Source organism: Polyodon spathula, chromosome 38 (assembly GCF_017654505.1).
Source record: "Polyodon spathula isolate WHYD16114869_AA chromosome 38, ASM1765450v1, whole genome shotgun sequence".
Classification (NCBI taxonomy): domain Eukaryota; kingdom Metazoa; phylum Chordata; class Actinopteri; order Acipenseriformes; family Polyodontidae; genus Polyodon; species Polyodon spathula.
The window spans coordinates 1,268,076-1,283,384 of record NC_054571.1 but is presented as its reverse complement, the minus strand read 5'-3'; the positions used below and the strand labels follow the sequence as shown (position 1 = coordinate 1,283,384).

The following is a 15,309-nucleotide window of genomic DNA, read 5'->3' as shown; positions in this document are numbered from 1 at the left end:
GCAAGCCCAATTCACAAAACTGTTAAGTCTAATTTGATTAATTTAAATAAAATCTAAAACCTTTGTCAAACTTTTGGCCATAGCTGTACTCAGAGAGGGTCACTGCGGCAAACAGGGGTGGAAAAAAACTTTGACTCTAGACCCCTCTGCTGGCCAGCATATATACAAGCAGAAAAGGTAAAAGAAGCTTTGACTAATTCATGAAATCTAGCATGCCGTATTGTACAGCATGTGCTTTCCACTCATATACAATCATGGGTTTATTTGTATGCTGCTTCACCCCTGTTGTATACCACGCTTTACAATACCAAAGGTTTGCAGTGCGCAGGTGTAGAGGTGATGCAGTGCTCCAGATAAGAACAAACAACAAAGTTACTGTTGAAATGGTGGTTTATTTGTAATCCAGCGTCACTTATCAACAGTAAATAATAATGAGAACTGGCAACACACAACGATGTGTATGGCTCGGTTAAATCCACAAGGTTGTGAGTGGTATAGTGCTCATGGTGAAAATTTATTGTGAACAAGGTGTAGTGTTGTCCGGGTTTTGTGCTGTCCTGTAGTGACAGCTCTGGCTCATGTTAGCCATCTAATAACAACAAACAAGTAGATTTTAGACATGACAAAACAAACAAAATGTGGTCATTTTACACTTGCCCTTCAGAGGTTCGCTATTCACCATTACAAAGGAACCGATCGCCTAACCACACCCCCTTCTTGTACCTTCAGTCCTGTCCCCTTGGTTAGCGAGTGCAGCTGTCTCGCCTCCAATCCGTGGTTGCCACATCTGGGACGATGACTTAATATACCGCAGCTGTGCCCCCTTTCTAGTTGGCTGACTTCCACCTAACCCTGGGAATGAATTGTCAGGCCAACCAGTCCAGGGCACTCTGTTCGCTTTATACTGCAACCTCACAGGCTGGGAGATTTATCACCAAGAATCATTCTGTCTCTGTCACAGCAACCTAGTCATGTTAGTTCAGGATGAATCACTGGGATCCTTCAAGACCCGGCTTGAACCTCTAGGAAACTTGTGTCATGAAAAGGAGTGTCATTTTAAAAAATAGACAGTGACCCTGACCCCTTACTGTGATAAATGATTTGACCTTTGCTAAACATATGTCATCGCCAGCTGATGTATTTCTGGGCTTCAAAGTGGAATGCCACTGAGCGAGGGCTTTGCGTTGCTGCTCCTTGCTGAAAAATGCAACAAAAAATGTCAAGGGTCTTTTTTTTTTTTTTTTTTTTTGGTTATGCGATGATCCAAGAAAAGTGTTGTCTCTTTCTCCCTGGGGGTATGATGCGTCTATTTAAACTGTGATTGGAATCCTGTTATTGTGGAAGAAAGGAGAGGTTTAACTTTAAGGTGAAAAAAAGGAGATTCAGTCTCCTAAATTCTTCTTTCTGACACCAAAAATACTGCCTCATGTGTCTACAGCTACGAGCAACAGTTTTGCATCACCCTATAGAATTTACGAAAGCCCCTTTCACACTGGCACTCCTAACCGGGTCCTGACTCGGGTTCTGGCTACACGGGTCACAGTCCGACGTAGTGTGAAACCACGTAAATGGGTGGTACCCAGGTTGACCCAGGTCCCAGCGACCCACTCCAGGATGTGGGACGACGCACTTTGACCCGGATTGAGCGAGACCAAATGCATGACGGCCATTCTGAAGCCGACAAAATAACAAACAGCCACGCTTGCGTGAAGGTTTCACTTCCACAACAAACGTTTCTGCTTATTCTGTTTAGCCAGAATTGTGTTGCTTGAGACACACCAGGAGCCAGATTGAAGCAGGGATGAAGAAACATTTACTCTAATTAAGATTTGGGCCGACGGTTTAATCCAGAGAAGCTTGGATTGAAGCGTCTGTAACAAGCTGCTTCCAGGGCATTGATCCTCGCATTGTTTACTTGCGTCTGTCACCCAGGACAACCCTGCTTTATCAAAAGCAGTGTGAAATCACATAGCCGACCTGCATGACACCGGGTATGCCAGCATGAAATGGGCTTAATACATAAAGTGGAATGAAACCTGCTGAATAATGTCAAGTTAACATATTGAATTACACACCACTTTCTAGTTTTCCATATATGAAAAAGTGACAACAATTTAAAAATGTAACATTTCAAAATCTAACATAAAACACTGTACCACTATTACGGCTTCCGGTAGACTTTTGAGATTTTGTAGTTTCTTTGATTACACAATGCGAAATAAAAGATCAGAATTATGTTTTGTTTTATTATGGCTCAGTCCTCCAGTTCTAGGTGATGCAGAACAGTTGTCCATAGCTGTAGGCTGTTTTACTGCAGTAATCTGGTATCCTGATAATCACAGTAGAAAAGCACTACAGAACAAAAGATCCCATTTATAAAAGATTATCACTCCGGGGTGCATCACTGAAATCGACGAAGAGACACAACTCAGAAGGCTGATTAAAAGGCTTGGATATTGTTTCTTATTACTTTTGTGGCTTTCAATGGCATGCTTTTCATTTCTCACAAAAAACGTACCTTGAGGTATAACAGATCTGCTTTGCTGTTGTGTGGGGGGGTGTATTTTCCATACATGCATACCGTTTTCCCCTAGCTATCTCCAATTACAGTTAGAGAACTTATCATTCACTGGCTGGGTTTTTTTTCTCTGCTTTTCTGACAAACACAGCTATGTACAGTAACTGTTGAAATAGAGCACTTAGTTTGTTGAACTACTGAATTTATCCCACTCTCGAAGGATCAGCAATAAACAGAGACTTTAAAAATGTTTTCAATGTTTCCCTTATAAAAACTGACCATATTAGGCTATGTGGTCCCACGGTTAAAGGGTTCAAATCCAGGCACGCTCACTGACTCACTGTGTGGCCGCGAGCAAGTCACTTCACCTCCTTGTGCTCCGTCTTTCGGGGTGAGACGTTGTTGTAAGTGACTCTGCAGCTGATGCATCGTTCACACACCCTGCTCTCTGTAAGTCGCCTCGGATAAAGGTGTCTGCTAAATAAACAAATAATATTAAAAGCACAGCAAAGTGTAATAAATCATAGTGAAAATATTTAAAATAGGCAAGGTCTGTAAAAACCAGAGAAGTAATGTAAAGCATATTTAAAAAAACTACAGTAAATGCATATTATAACCACAGTATAAAGCATGGGAAATATGCAAAATTTGCAGTGCAAATTTGCTATGATAACAATTTTTAAGGGACGTGTAAAGAGGAGATATAGCATTGTTGTGATTGATTTGATTTCTGGCATTTTAAGGGCAACTCTCACTGAAGTTCACTGTGTGGTGGAATGCTTATGCCTTTAAGGCCTCAGACAATCGGCTGAAACCTAGTTTGAAGCTGCTGTTGATCTGAAAGCAAGTTTATTGCTTCACAGAGAACATTTTTTTTAAAACATTTTATTAGCAAGAGCTGCTGTTTAATGTCAAGTCTGTTTGTCGCATTGGCAGCTTAATCACACAGCCAAGTTTTGACGATTTAATTAATGAATGTAAATCTATTTGTTTTGTTTATTTTGATGGTAGCTAAATTCAAAGTGAGAGAGCAGTAAATATGACGTGAAATGATATCCCTTTACTTGCGTTCCCGCCTTGCTGCAATTGGAATTAGAAATTTCTGAAATAATTCTAACTTATTATGCGTGTGGATTTCTTAACTCTCGTTAGTAAAACGACGTGCTCTTTGATGACTGGTTTATGCCTCAAAAAACATCCTTGTGCACAAGGCAAAATTCTACAGCTTGAATGGTATTGTAAAATATTGCAACTTTATCATGTACAATAAAAAACGCTTTTATGTTCCATGAATTGAATGACAAAAGTTTACTGTAATGATGAATGCCTATGCTATATTTCTCCTTTTCTTTTTTTTACAACTGGTTTTGTTTAAACCTGTGGATTTTTACCAGGCAAAGGTGGGCATGCAGCTACCGACACCAACAACAAGACATAACCAACAAGCAAATGAGAACTTGGAGCATATATGGGAGCTTCTGTAAATTAAGATCAGTGTATTAGCTCTAGGAAAAAAATACTAATCCTCTTCCTTAGTTGTAAGGTCTGTTACCTTTTAATTTACAAATGAACCCCAGATAGCAATTTTCTTGCAAACTTTGCAAAGTTTTTCAGATTTCGTTTTCTACTCGAATTAGCTGAAGCTCGCTTGTAAATGGAAGTGGATTAACTCCACCCTGCCTTGTTTATCTATGCCCTGCCCTTTCAGCGGACCCCACCTGCAGAGCATCGCGGCCTCTCATCAAACACTTAAACTGATCTGTAGGGAGTGATTTCACATCTGCAGAGTTGCGACACGTGTGAGTCGGACACTTTGATGAGTCAAAGATCTTGCTTCTATAAAGAGGCTTTGGCTGGATCTAGCCTGTGTTGCAGACATCTGTGACTGGCAGCTGGAACAGAGGAACATTCTCCGATGGGCATTCTTTTGCAAGTCTGTGTCCATAGCATCAGGATGGGCTGGATATTCAGTCATGTATCGAGAATCCAGTATGTGGGTGTCGGAAAGGGAGAGACAGAGAGAGCCATTGTTTTAAAAACATTTTAATAGCTACACCCCCAGGACCATGAGGGCAGTTCAGAGCAGACGACCCAAAAGCAGCTCTTTGTCAGCAAGCAGTGTCAGTGGGTGTCACACAGGGGGTTACAATGGGGGGGGGGCAATTGTAAACTTCACAAACACTAACCAGCATTAACTGCTTTCTATCGCTGCGGCGGAATTAACCCCTGCGTTGCTCTTCGCTCCGGGACACTTGCCGTCCACAGAGCGAGGTTCTGATCGCTTACAAAGTGTTGCTAAGAGTTGCTTCTGGAATTGCGTTCTTCCATAACTTAGCCCTTTCAGTCCTGGATTATTTTAGAATGCGAAATTAAGTTACTCAGAAAGGAATTCTCTTATTTAGTACACAGAACAGGATGTTTTGTTTTGTTTTTTTTTTACATATATTTATAGACTACCTCAGACAGGGACTCAGGAATCCCTTGAGGTGCCGAGATGATTTCCCATATGGCGCTAAGATAAGGCAAGACCTTGAGGTCCCGCCAGGACCGAAAGGGTCCAACAGTTAATCATGCATTCAGCACTAACACTATAACACGCTAGAATCCCCTAATTGATTATCTATCAATACCGATTAGATATTCATTTCAGTGGTTTGGGGGAGAGCTACTAATTTATTAGCTTGCATATAAAATAAAGGAGAACAGTCCCAAACAACAACAAAGGCAAACGGAGGAAGAGACTGGGCTTTTTCTTTAGAGGGATGATCTGTCTGGGATTGCTGGGTGCTGTGCCTGCAGGTCGAGTGGACAGGTGTGAGAGGGAGTCTGGGGCCAGGCTGTCAGGGGTGTCAGGCAGGGGAATGTGACAGCAGCCTCGCGGCGGTAGGAATGGGATTTCAGGGAATGTCGGCAGTGGAGAGCCGACGCAAGACTGGACACGTCGGCAAAGATAAGAACAAACCGACAAAAGAAAAGCTTAGCAACCAAAAATAAATATTATTATTAATAATAATAATATAATATATATATATATATATATTATATATATATATATATATATATATATATATATATATATATATATATATATATATATATATTAAAATATATAAATACGTTTGCCTGATTTAGAATTCTCTCTCCCCCCCTCTCTCTCTCTCTCTCTCTTTTTTTTTTTAAAAAAAAGTCACTTTTTTTTTTTAAAGTTACAAAGAAAAATTTTCAGAGCCATCCCTAAGTTTCTCTTTTAGATAACTCCCAGCGTCACAAAGGCAATCTGACAGCTGAATTCACAGTCAACACCCCTTGTTTCTTTAAGAGGTGGGGAATGTAAACTTCACCCCCCCCTCAGCCCCCTTCCACCCCCCCATTCCCAAAGTGCATGGCTGTGCTCTGTGTGCCAATCTTATGCGCTGTTTGACCAGTTTATTTAGAGGTCTGTGCTAAACACGTTAATTGGGTCTCTAACCCACCCAGCGTAATGATGCAATTAACACTCCCCTGTGAGAAATCTCCCCAACCCAACACGACTGACCCCAAGAACTTTATAATGAATGAGAGGAATATTGCCAGCTAGCGGCTAGCTCATTTGTCTGTGGGTTGCCATCGGAAAGAATGCAAGACTTTTTTTTTTTTTAAAACCCTTTGGTATTTGAACCCTTATATGACTCCCCAGAGACACAGCTTCATCAGCTTGGAAAATACCATTGCTTACAAGTATTCACTGCATTGCCCTCTATTTCTTCACTCACAATGGACAAGAGAGAGTCCCTGACAAAGGTTGTCCTGTGCTTTTCTTAAGCTTATACTATGCCTTTCCATTCTTTGCAATGGTTTGCCATGCTTTTTTTAACATGCTTTACCATGCCACTCTGAGCTCTGCTATGCTTGCCTGTGCTTTTCTATGCTTTCACTAAGCTTTTGCCATGGTAAAGGGGTAGACCTATCTGATTTGGACAGGGAAGTGAGGGCCAACCGCTGTCAGTCCTCTGTCAAAGCCTGCACAGAAATCCCTACTGTTTTCCAAGGAACAGCCTCGATAGCTTCGACATCATCCAAGGGCCCTTCTGGAGAATAGGCTTCACTGCTTATTTCCACCTCAACCTCCCTGAAAGAATTCAGAGGCAGTGATCGCAGAGAAATTGTCCTGTATCCCCGCTGAGCAATTGTTCTGGTTTCTCACTCTGGAAATTTGGTAACCCAGCTTTCACTGTGCGTTTATTAAGCTTTGTTCTGCTTTTCAAATGGGCAACTTTCATAAGGGTGCCACCATGCAAAATTTGTACTGGTTGCTATTGCTGGTAGTGCTGTGTACCTACCAGGATTTCTTCAGTGCGTTGCATTGATAGGCTCAGCGTTACAGCATTGATTTATGAGCCAGGGAACAGTTTGTCAAGTCTTTGGAAGCGATGTGCCCTGAACAGCTTCCACAGGGCTTGTATGTACACAGTAGAGGGACGAGAAGTATTTCTAACACTAAGCTCAGACTCCTGAATCTCTCTTGGTAACTATCTGCTAAAACCTGTATGGAATTTGGGTCAGACTCCAAGATTAACATGCCTTTAATGGAGAGGGTATTGATAGGGGAGACCAAGCCAAGGGTTGTTTGTTTGTGAAAGCGATACAGTAGACTTTCAAACAAGGAAACCTGCTGACTCCTAATACTGCTTCAGTGGTCATTGACTGTGCTTGTCCACACCATCAACTTAGAAACTGCCTTAATCAGCAAATTTCTCCCCTTAACCAGGCTTTTCATTATCTGGAAAACTACAACGCGCTGTGTAATTCAATATGTTAACGGAACATTATTCAGCAGGGTTCATTCGACTGCATGAAGCAACACGAGTTCATTCTATAAGGAGATGCAAAACTTCTGCTGGGTATTACTAACTCAGTGATGCAAAGACCTGACTCAGGTATTTTTGCTTTATGTCATCTTTATGAAACTATACAGTGGTGTGCCTTCGAATTGTATGCTTTCAATGCTTTTTAAATCCAGCGTGTGCACCCAATTATTGTGAATGTGTTCTTGTAAGAGTATTCATGTGGCTGTTCTTTTCTTAAGCTACACTGGAGAAGGTTTGACTCTACTTTTTTAGGGTGCTCTGTCAAAACATGGACTTACCCATAGTAAAATCACAGCACAGTGTAATAAAGCACCGTGAAAGCATGGTAGAGCATAGCCAAGCATTGTAAAGCAAGGAGAGGTAAATCAACTTTTGTGCTGTGTTTACATGGCTTGGAAAAGTTATTATCTGAAAAATAACGTTTTTTATAATCTGAAAACTAATTATTAATACAAATCAGCTATAATTAGAGCTGTCATTAATTAAATGGGTGGGAAAGTTTAAACTTGTAAAGTTTTATGATTAATGATTTATTGGTACAACTCAATAATAATAATAATAATAATAATAATAATAATAATAATAATAATAATAATATGTACAGTTGGGAAATGTACTTCATCGCATTATTTCAGACAGGAGACACGCTGTATTTGATAGAATGTTCTATTAATTTAATTCAATAAACATGTAATTCTGAGACAGAACCTAAAACGAACGCGATAAGGAATACGATTGAAAGGTTAAAAGAATTCTGGTTAAAAGATGTAAGAGTTTGACACGGGGGGGGGGGGGGGGGGGGGGGGGAGTCATTTATATATCAAATGCCCTCGTGGGGCACCAGTGTTCATCGTAAAGACCCACAGTCCCATTTTGACACTCGTCCCGGGGGAGGGGAGAGAGAGAGAGAGAGAGAGAGAGAGAGAGAGAGAGAGAGAGAGAGAGAGAGAGAGAGAGAGAGAGAGAGAGAGAGAGAGAGAGAGAGAGAGAGAGAGAGAGAGAGAGAGAGAGAGAGAGAGAGCTATTAGTTGGAGGGCTGTCTGCTCTTGGGACTTTTCTTAAGGCTCTGTTAAGGGATTTCAGACCAGGACAGGGAGAGGCAGAGACCGGGAGAACACACTCGTGTGCTTCTTGCTTATTCCCCCCCTGCCACACGCATGGCCAGATAAGGTTGCAACAGCGTTTATTTCCCCTGCCTTTATATCACTTTTAATCTGGTTTGGAGGAAAACTTTTTTTTTTTTTAAAGATGGACCGGTGGAAAAGCAAACTGGCCGCTTTTTGCAGAAGAATATCGCTGCTCATCATTTTACTGCAAGCAAGCACGACAACTACAAGAGCGGGTAAATTATGCACATTTAAAAAATGTTGTTTTAATGTATTTATTTATTTATGCATTAATAGTAATGAATGAGGTTCTGTGTTGGGTGTCCTGACTAGCAATACAGTTGTCGTCGCCCCCCCCCCCTTATCAAAAAAGTTGTTTTTTCCAACTTTTTTTTAAAATAATGCAATTTAAAAAGTAGAATCAGCATTCTTATTATATCCCACTGGGGATACAGAAATGTAAAATTATACAACATGCACAGTTTATCTGACATTTTTTAAAACTTATTATTATTATTATTATTATTATTATTATTATTATTATTATTATTATTATTATTATTCTTCAGGGCTTAAAAGATATCGTGTCTCTGTATACCTCAGATCCTGCATGCAGATAACTCTTAGCACTGGTCTGAACTTGCACATAGCTTAACTCTCTTAAGAATGGTTGAAGTTTCTGTGTGTGACTCGAGGCTGTGTACAAGATTGGGGAACGCTGCCTTGGATACCGTTGTTAGAATTAATCTTTTATCGTACCAGCAAGTTTAAAAGATTTAACTACAACAGAGTGAAGCTGCGCACAGCTTCGGTATCCATCCAGTTGTCCAGAGATCAAGCTGGCTTATTTTTTTTAAGGCGTTTTCATTTTAAACGCTACATTTTTCTAATCGACGACATCCATTAATAATAAATAATATAATAATAATAATAATAATAATAATAATAATAATAATAATAATAATAATTTATTAATTATTATTATTATTATTATTATTATTATTATTAATAATAATAATAATAATAATAATAATAATAATAATAATAATAATAATTAATAACGAACTTGACCGATGCGACCTCCTGGGGGGAAAAAAAGTCATTTAACTGTGCCTGGCTTTTATTTATTTATTTTTACTATTCTAGTAAGTTTCTTGTTTGGTAATTTCAGGCTATATTAATAAACTTGTTATCTAATTACTCTTTTTTTTTTTTGTTTAATTATTATTATTTTAATTATTATTTTGTAATAATATTTGGTATCCACCCAGGAAACTCAACATAGTAGAAATATCAAACAGGCTATATTTATTTATGTATTTATTTATTTTAAAAAGTCTTTTAACACACAAGATTAAAGCTTAACGGAATGTCTTTTTTTTTAAAGGACAAAAAAAAAAAAAAAAAAATCACGTCAGTGTTTCAAATGAGTCAGTGTTTCACGACCTTGGATTATGTTAGTTCGTTTGTTCTAGTTTTGTAAATTAGAACAGGCGTTTTAAAGTATCTCTTTAATAGAGAATTGGAGTTCATGAAAAACTTGAGTAAACGTTTTGAACCTGTGGTGCTGTAGATTTCTGTGTCTGCTTGTGACAGTCAGCAGAGTCTCACAATTATCTGTTCAGTGGAAATGCCATCCTAATGAGTGATAATGATGTGCCCGCAGGCTAGTCCTGTCTAGATGAAAATCAAGTTAAGTAATATCTGAAGCCCAAAGCAAAGTTTGTTGGTGTCATCGTTCATCGATCGATACGAACTTATACAGTCCGAAGAAAGCTTTTTAGCCGTATATTAGAAAACGTATCGTTAATAAAATAATAAAAAAAAAAATCAGCGTTAGAAAAAAACAAACAAAAAAATCAAAAAAGTTTTTTTAGCCCACATTATAAATGATCACATTCCTGTGGGTCAGCTCAGCTGTATAATTTCTAGTAGGTGTAAATGCTGTACAGGTTGCTACAGTATTGAGTGAAGTCACTGTTATATGTATATGCAGTGCTTGTTATGGATGTGACAGCTGCAAGGTTATCAATGATAATTACAGACAGCTATTACCTTGCGTTGCTTTCCTAAAATCTGCAGATCATTTCATTGTGTGAGAATGATTGCTGCAAAACTACAGCAGCACTTAAGAAAAAAAAAAGCGATTATCAGTAATGGTTGAAGAAAATGGACAATCGCTTGTCACAGCAGGTGTTTGTGGAAGACAAGTAACTTGATGAAATAAACATCGTATTTTATGCATGCCTGTGGAGTTTCCTCTGTGGAAGAGTTGGCTTGGGTTGCTTTATGGCTGTGTGGAGTGGAATGGGACGTCACTGGTTCAAGTACCAGTAGTGATTGAAAGTAACTCCCATCTGGTTAGCTATTGAGGCTCAGTGTGAGATGAAGTTCTGGTGGTCTCAGCCCTGTTTTTTGTGGGCAGTAAACTGGTCCCAAGGGGCACTAATTGGCATCATTGAAATCAGTCTGTCAAAGTGCCAAAGGGTTTGATGGGCATAAATACATAGTGAACTGCCCTCTGCCCCCTACTCCTTCACCACCCTAAGAGAAAAAGTTCTCCCTCCAGTCCAGGGCAGGGTTGAGGCATGGAGACTGAACTGCTCCCTCCCTCCCTCACCCCCCTAAGAGAAAGTTTGCTCCCTCCAGTCTAGGGCAGGGTTGAGGCACGGAGACTGAACTGCTCCCTCCCTCCCTCACCCCCCTAAGAGAAAGTTTGCACCCTCCAGTCTAGGGCAGGGTTGAGGCACGGAGAGTGAACTGCTCCCTCACCCCAGGGCATGCTTGAGGCATATTTTCCGCAGAGCTTGTGGGGAAACCTCCATGCACACTACTTGTGTTTTTGCTGCTCTGTGGAATAATAGAGTAGACTGTTCTCGGTCTCCAGTGCAGTCAATCCAGCACCGCTCATAAACACTTGAATTCACAATTACTGAGTACAGTAGATGCTCAGTGTAACCCAGCTATGCTTGTTTCACTGGCAGCTCTCCACTTCCACCCGTTTCTGCACTTGTAGCTACTCCCTTGGTCGAACTTTAATTGCTAAAAAAAACTTTTCTGTTACCTCTTCAAAGGTCCGGCAATAGGCCCCTGGCCAAGCAAAGTTTGAAATCTATTAAATGCAACCATTTCTAATTCATTCAAGCAGCGAGAGTGATTCTCAGCTACAGAATGAAAAGTACAAACTCCGGCTGTGAGGCTTGAGCCCCGAACCAGGTTTTTCTCATTCAATCCTAATGCCTGCAGAGGTGGTCTTCAGACCAGACCCCTTTGCTGTCAGCAAACTGGGATCACTTTCTCTGCTGTAAAGGTTTAAAGAGATTAGCTAAGTCCCGAGTTCTTGAAAAGCACGCCAATTCCGTTTTGTTGCGTTGACAGTTTGACAAATCACTGAGGGGAAGCAGCTGAGGGTCAATGTAAAGCTGACCGAGATTTTTTCACCTGTTTCTTCCAAGTTCCAAGGCGTTTTCCTGTGCTGGTGTAGAGGAACACTGGAAGATCCAAGATATATCATATTCCATAGCTCTGTTGCTCTGTAACCTTAAAACAGCCCTGTGATCTTCAGATTGTTAAAGTGGTTTCCCTTGGAAACTGTACAATGTCCGACATTCAGTTTCCCAGAGTTTTAACCCACATCCTTCCATAACTCTAAAACACTCATTAGCGCTAAACATAGAAACGTACTCGGAATGGTCTTTAAGAAGTATTTATCGGCAGGTATTACATCTATGCATTAACCTGTTGATTTTAAGACGAGAAAGCTGTCCTTCCCTGACGTTTACAATTAAGTACCAATCAATGGCAATTAACTTCTGTACTGAATGTTCTAAAAGCCGACTGGAAGAATATTTCTCTCATCCGGGGCGCTGACATTTTTACTGCTGTGCTGGTGTACCGAGAATGTAAGCTGACATGATTGCCATTGACTGGTACTCAATTGTAAACACGAGGGAGGACAGCGTTCCTTGTGGTTTGCCTGGTGGATTAAAAACACTGTACACCAAACGCACAAACACACAGGCCACGAGCAAAGGGGAACAAAAACAAAAAGAGGAAAGAAAGTCATATAAAACATCAATCACAGGGTTTTGGGTTCGTTCGAACATTTCAAACCAGATGTCAAGCACACCAGCCGCGGAGACTGAAAGCTTCCCTGAATTCCGGATCAAGGTGTATTTTTTAGTTTTCCAGCTAATTTTTTTTTTTTTTTAAAGAATATCGTAACATGGAGAAACCCATGTTCGTCGCGGCACTGCCACGTTAACAGCCAGGCGAAGTTTATTGGAGTGGTTTCATGGTCTGGTGACCACATCATCCTTCTGCCCAGTTGGAATTCATAGAAGTTTTCAAAAGGCTCCGGTCGTGGCATGTCTTCTGTTGGCCAGATGTTCATTCGCCAACTTGCAAACATCATCATTACCTCCCGATTTTTTTTTTTTTTTTGTATTCTTTGTGGAGTGGAGAAGGAGGAGCAAAGCCCTGTGTTGCATCGTCTCATCTGGCAAACTACATGTCTTTTAAATGGCAACATATTGTGGGATTTGCATGCTGTTACGTAAGACACTTCATCATTGAATTGTTTTCCCCTTTCCTTAAAATGCACGTTTCTCTTTCAAAGCGTTGTTCACTTAATACCGACAGGCCACCCCAAAGGGATTGCTGTTAATATTACTTGCAAATGTTTGAATTGGGTTCTGATGAATCTTGAACAATTTCGCGGTTTTGGATAAGGATAAAAAAAAGCCCTTTGAGTCTGCAATTCTACTAGCAAAACTTCTTTCTTTCTTTCTTTCTTTCTTTCTTGGTCCATTGCATGAGATGCAAAACCAGGGTCCTCTTGCAAGTGACTCTACAGCATCAGTTGTTGATGCATCGCTCACCCCCTAGTCTCTGAAAGTCGCTTTGAATAAAAGCATCTGCTAAATTACTAATTCATTCATTCATAGGAATATGACCAGCACACACCAACTAATTTAATGAATTGGGGATAGAACATTACTTAAAAGACAAACAAAAAACATCTGCTAATATTAGATAGCTAATGTCAATATTAGCTGCCTCCATGTTACATTTCTCAGTGTGTAAGATTTGCCCCTCTCTCCCTCTACAGGACATTCAAAAAGAGTCTCGGTTAAGTGGATGTCATAATTTCATAGTTTCAATCAGCGCGTTGCATCAAGGCTAGCTGGCCTAGCAGTCGCTGAAGCAGAAATGCACATGTGCTCGCTTCATTTGGTGCTGTGGCCAACGAACAGAGTACAGGAACACTTGTTAGCTGTTTGATCGGCTGTAAATCAGAGGAAAACTACAGCGGTTTAAATGCCAAGCTGTTATCCGGGGACTTGGTGCGTGAAGAAACGAGCTGGAGAGAAAACGTTCTCTTTCTTTCAGATTTTTTTTTTTTTTGCACTGCCTTTAACCCCTGGGATGAACATCTGGCGCCCAGAGGTGTCCCATCTGAAACAGCAGCAACGTAGCCACATGAAATAACAAGATATGAATTGAGTTTGAGAATAATCGTTTCAATGGGCTGTATATAGAATTGGGTGGACCATGCTTGGGTGTGGTTGCAGTACAGTCTGTGAACCTCAAGAATCTGACCTGAAGAACTGTCACCTTCCGCTGCTTTAGACCAGTCTCCTAAGCACACACTGAAGCCGAGGGAACACAAAGCAGCTCTGTGGCTTGGAACTTGTTTTGCAGGAGACAAGGTTTCAGGCCACTGCGCGGCACAGCAGGGATGGCTTGGGGTTCGATACAGCGACCTCAAACTAGGTCTCCCGGTCTCCTGGAACCAGGTTTCAAGCCACTGTTCCTGAAAAAGTGGTTTTGTGTCCCCTCAGTGTAAGATGCATGAGTATAAACCACTTTACACTTCCCGTCACACCATGGTGTAGCCTGGATTAAGCTTGCTTTAATCTCTGCTGTACCTGCTTTACAATGCTAGCTTTTCTTTTCTTTTCTATTCTACTGTTTCACTATGCTACACTTTTGTATGCTTTTACTATATTAGACTATACCATGGTGTGCTCACTATAACAGTGTGGCTATGGAGAATAGCGTTGGGGCAAGCGTATCTTTTTTCAGTTTCTGCGTGAAGTGTAACGCTGAGGGAACACAAAGCCACTTGGAACTTGGTTTCAGGAGACTTGTTTTCAGGCCGCTGCATGGCACAGCGGGGGAGACTTGGGGTTTCGTGTTCCCTCAGCTTTACTGAGAGAAGTGGCCTTTGCTGAAGCGTTGGGCTGCTTGAATGTAGATTGTGAACCCCTATGAATGAACTGGTGAACCACATGGCGGGTCTGAAACTCAAAGAGGAGCTTCTTTAGATCAGATGAACGGATCTCTGTGGTGGTGTGAGACGACCATGCCTAGACAACGTTGATCTGTAATAATTAAAAAAAATAAAAATAAATAAATAAATATTAACAATTTACAAGTGCCATACAGTAAACACATAACATATCGAATAAAAACACTTTTGACTATTTTTTTAAAATGTTTTTTTTCACTGACCTAAAAAACTTTATATTCTTGATTGTCTTAAATGCAACGATTCTATTTTATTCTGTTTAGTTTTATTCTGTATTGCACGTTAACTGAAGCAGCAGGTGTCAGGACTGTCTCCAGGGCGAAGTGACATCATTGTGAAAGGTGAAAGGTCAAGCAGGCACAGGAGGTGGCCTTAACACTGCAGCCCTGTTGTCTAGTTCCCTAAAATAGCTTGCGTCTGCCTTTTGACGGATGGCTGAGTATTTTGATCAAGGTGACGGCTTAAAAAAGTAAAACAGGCTTTTAGAGGGGGCACGGCTCAGCTTTCCAGCTTCGTCACTGAGCC

The 15,309-nt window shown here is 40.6% G+C and overlaps 1 protein-coding gene across 2 annotated transcripts in view; it reads left to right on the top strand.

Annotated features, from left to right (window-relative positions):
• Window positions 1-8,380: 8,380 nt before the first annotated feature.
• The window catches only part of col5a3a (collagen, type V, alpha 3a), a 112,144-nt gene continuing 105,215 nt past the window's right edge, over window positions 8,381-15,309 (top strand). The window contains exons 1-2 of one of the 2 annotated variants that reach the window (XM_041235632.1): window positions 8,381-8,535; window positions 8,614-8,707. In XM_041235632.1, coding sequence (XP_041091566.1) covers window positions 8,614-8,707 — 94 coding nt within the window. In that variant the 5' untranslated portion in view covers window positions 8,381-8,535. Of the gene's footprint in view, window positions 8,708-15,309 lie in introns of both variants that reach the window. The other variant, XM_041235633.1, reaches the window with a different exon arrangement.